The sequence below is a fragment of the Vombatus ursinus genome, unplaced genomic scaffold, assembly GCF_900497805.2.
Source record: "Vombatus ursinus unplaced genomic scaffold, bare-nosed wombat genome assembly UNPS02009379.1, whole genome shotgun sequence".
Lineage (NCBI taxonomy): Eukaryota > Metazoa > Chordata > Mammalia > Diprotodontia > Vombatidae > Vombatus > Vombatus ursinus.
Genome location: NW_020949157.1, coordinates 1 through 1,810, shown reverse-complemented (window position 1 = coordinate 1,810; position 1,810 = coordinate 1). Strand labels below are relative to the sequence as shown.

The window sequence follows — 1,810 nt, the reverse complement described above, 5'->3', positions numbered from 1 at the left end:
ATAGCAAGTTTCTCTGATCACACTTCCATTTCTCAAATATATAGGGAATGGACCCAAATTTATAAAATAAGAGTCACTCCCCAATTGAATGAAACACTGAGCAGTTCCCTGGGAATGAAACTCCAGAAGAGAGCCATGAGTACCTCCACGGCCTCCAGCATCTAGACACAACATGAAAAGTCTAGGTAGTGAGTAAGACGTGCCAGACATCATCTCCCGAGGCACGTTCACAAGCCACACAAACCTGATTTGGGACCAGTCTCTGGCCATCCTACTCCAGTGACATGCCAGCAGAGGCCAGAGCATGGAGGACTTTGAATGCCAGGCTAAGGAGTTCCTACTGCACCCCGCCATCTTGGAAGTCACCCCTGCCTCTTTGCTCTTCCTCATCACCCCTCTCCCATCAGTTGACCAGTGCTAATTCCACCTCCGTACTCTGTTAGTGTTACCCCTTCCCCAGCTCTCTGCATTTTACATAGGAAGGAGCTCCTGAGTAGTGCAGCCAGCCCACCCCTCCAGGCAGGAGCCTGGGCTTTCTCCCCCCTCCACAGGCCAGACTCCTGCCTGATACCTCCTAGCACTGCCTTTGAGGCTTAATGCCAGGGTGGTCTCCTGGAGGTCTCCTCCCCGCTCTGACCATTTTACTGGCCTTTTACTCGCTTCTCCTCTGGTCACGTAGCCTCATTATCTGTAGCTTCTTGAGAGCAGGATCTATGCCCTATCTAGCCTTTGTGCCTTATGCATAAGGGGACTCACGAATGTTTGCTGCATGGACTGTGGACCATAGGCAACTGCTAAAGGCTCCTGAGCAGAAAAAGGGTCCGGCCAGATCTGTGCCCTTGGACAAGTGAAGGGTGGATGGAGAGGGGAGAACCCGGAGGCAGGTGGGGCTCTGACCAGGATGGGGCACTTCCCTTGGCCGGTGTCAGGGATGCTCAGCCACTGGCAGCTATCCCTAGTGTCTGTGCTTCTCACCCTGGGTGGATGGTCCTGGGGGCAGATCCCTCTGTAGGCGCATCAGCATGCCACGCCTGTGACTCAGCTGGTCCTGGAGAAACAGCCAATCCTGGCGCAGGGAGACTGCCTGGTACAAGAGGAATTCTGGGGCCTGGGGAGGAGAGGCTCAGTGAGGCTGGGAGGACGCCAGGGCGAATGTGGGCAGTGGGGATGGGGGCAAGGCTGGACTCACCTTGCCTGCAGGCAGCCCCAGGTCCTGGCTCAGGTGGACGAGGTTCTGGGATCCAGGACACGCCGGATGCAGAGAGTAGACAGAAGGGAGGACGGCTGGAAGGGGCTGTGGCCTGGAGAGGGGAGGTGTCGAGATGGGTATAGAAGTCAGGGCCACAGGAGTTGGGAGACAGGGGAGACCTGTGAGCCCAGGGATCAGCAATTGGGAGGAAGGAAGGAGAGGAGGAAATCTTCAGAGATGCGGTCTCACCCCCCTGGATGGCGGCGCAGCAGCGGGTTGAGCTCCAGGCCCAGTAGCCACTGGGCTTCCTCCTCCAGTTTGCCCAGTAGATTCTGGGCCTGCAGCCCCACAGCTCCCGCAGCTGGAACCACTTTCCTTTGGGCCAAAGCCTGCACCTAGAGAGGCAGAAAATGAAGCTTCAGAAAGGCAGATTCCCAGCTCCAGCCACCCTGGCCTGTTCAGGCCCAAGGACTGTGGGCCAAGTCCCTCATCCCCTGCCTCCTCAGCATGCCCTAGCCAGACCTTCCCCTCATCCCTGGGACCTCAGGATCCCTCTGCCCTAGGCCTGACCCGTAAGGCCCTAGCCAGACCTTCCCCTCGTCCCTGGGACCTCAGGATCCC

General features: G+C 57.5%; 1 protein-coding gene across 1 annotated transcript; it reads right to left on the bottom strand.

Annotated features, from left to right (window-relative positions):
• Positions 1-940: 940 nt before the first annotated feature.
• On the bottom strand, positions 941-1,584 carry LOC114035885 (HAUS augmin-like complex subunit 5; the record flags this gene model as incomplete). The annotated part of the gene is made up of 3 exons (XM_027852272.1): positions 941-1,108; positions 1,190-1,301; positions 1,439-1,584. Coding segments are annotated over 3 exons (411 nt in total), but the record flags the coding sequence as incomplete, so codon positions are not given.
• Positions 1,585-1,810: the final 226 nt, after the last annotated feature.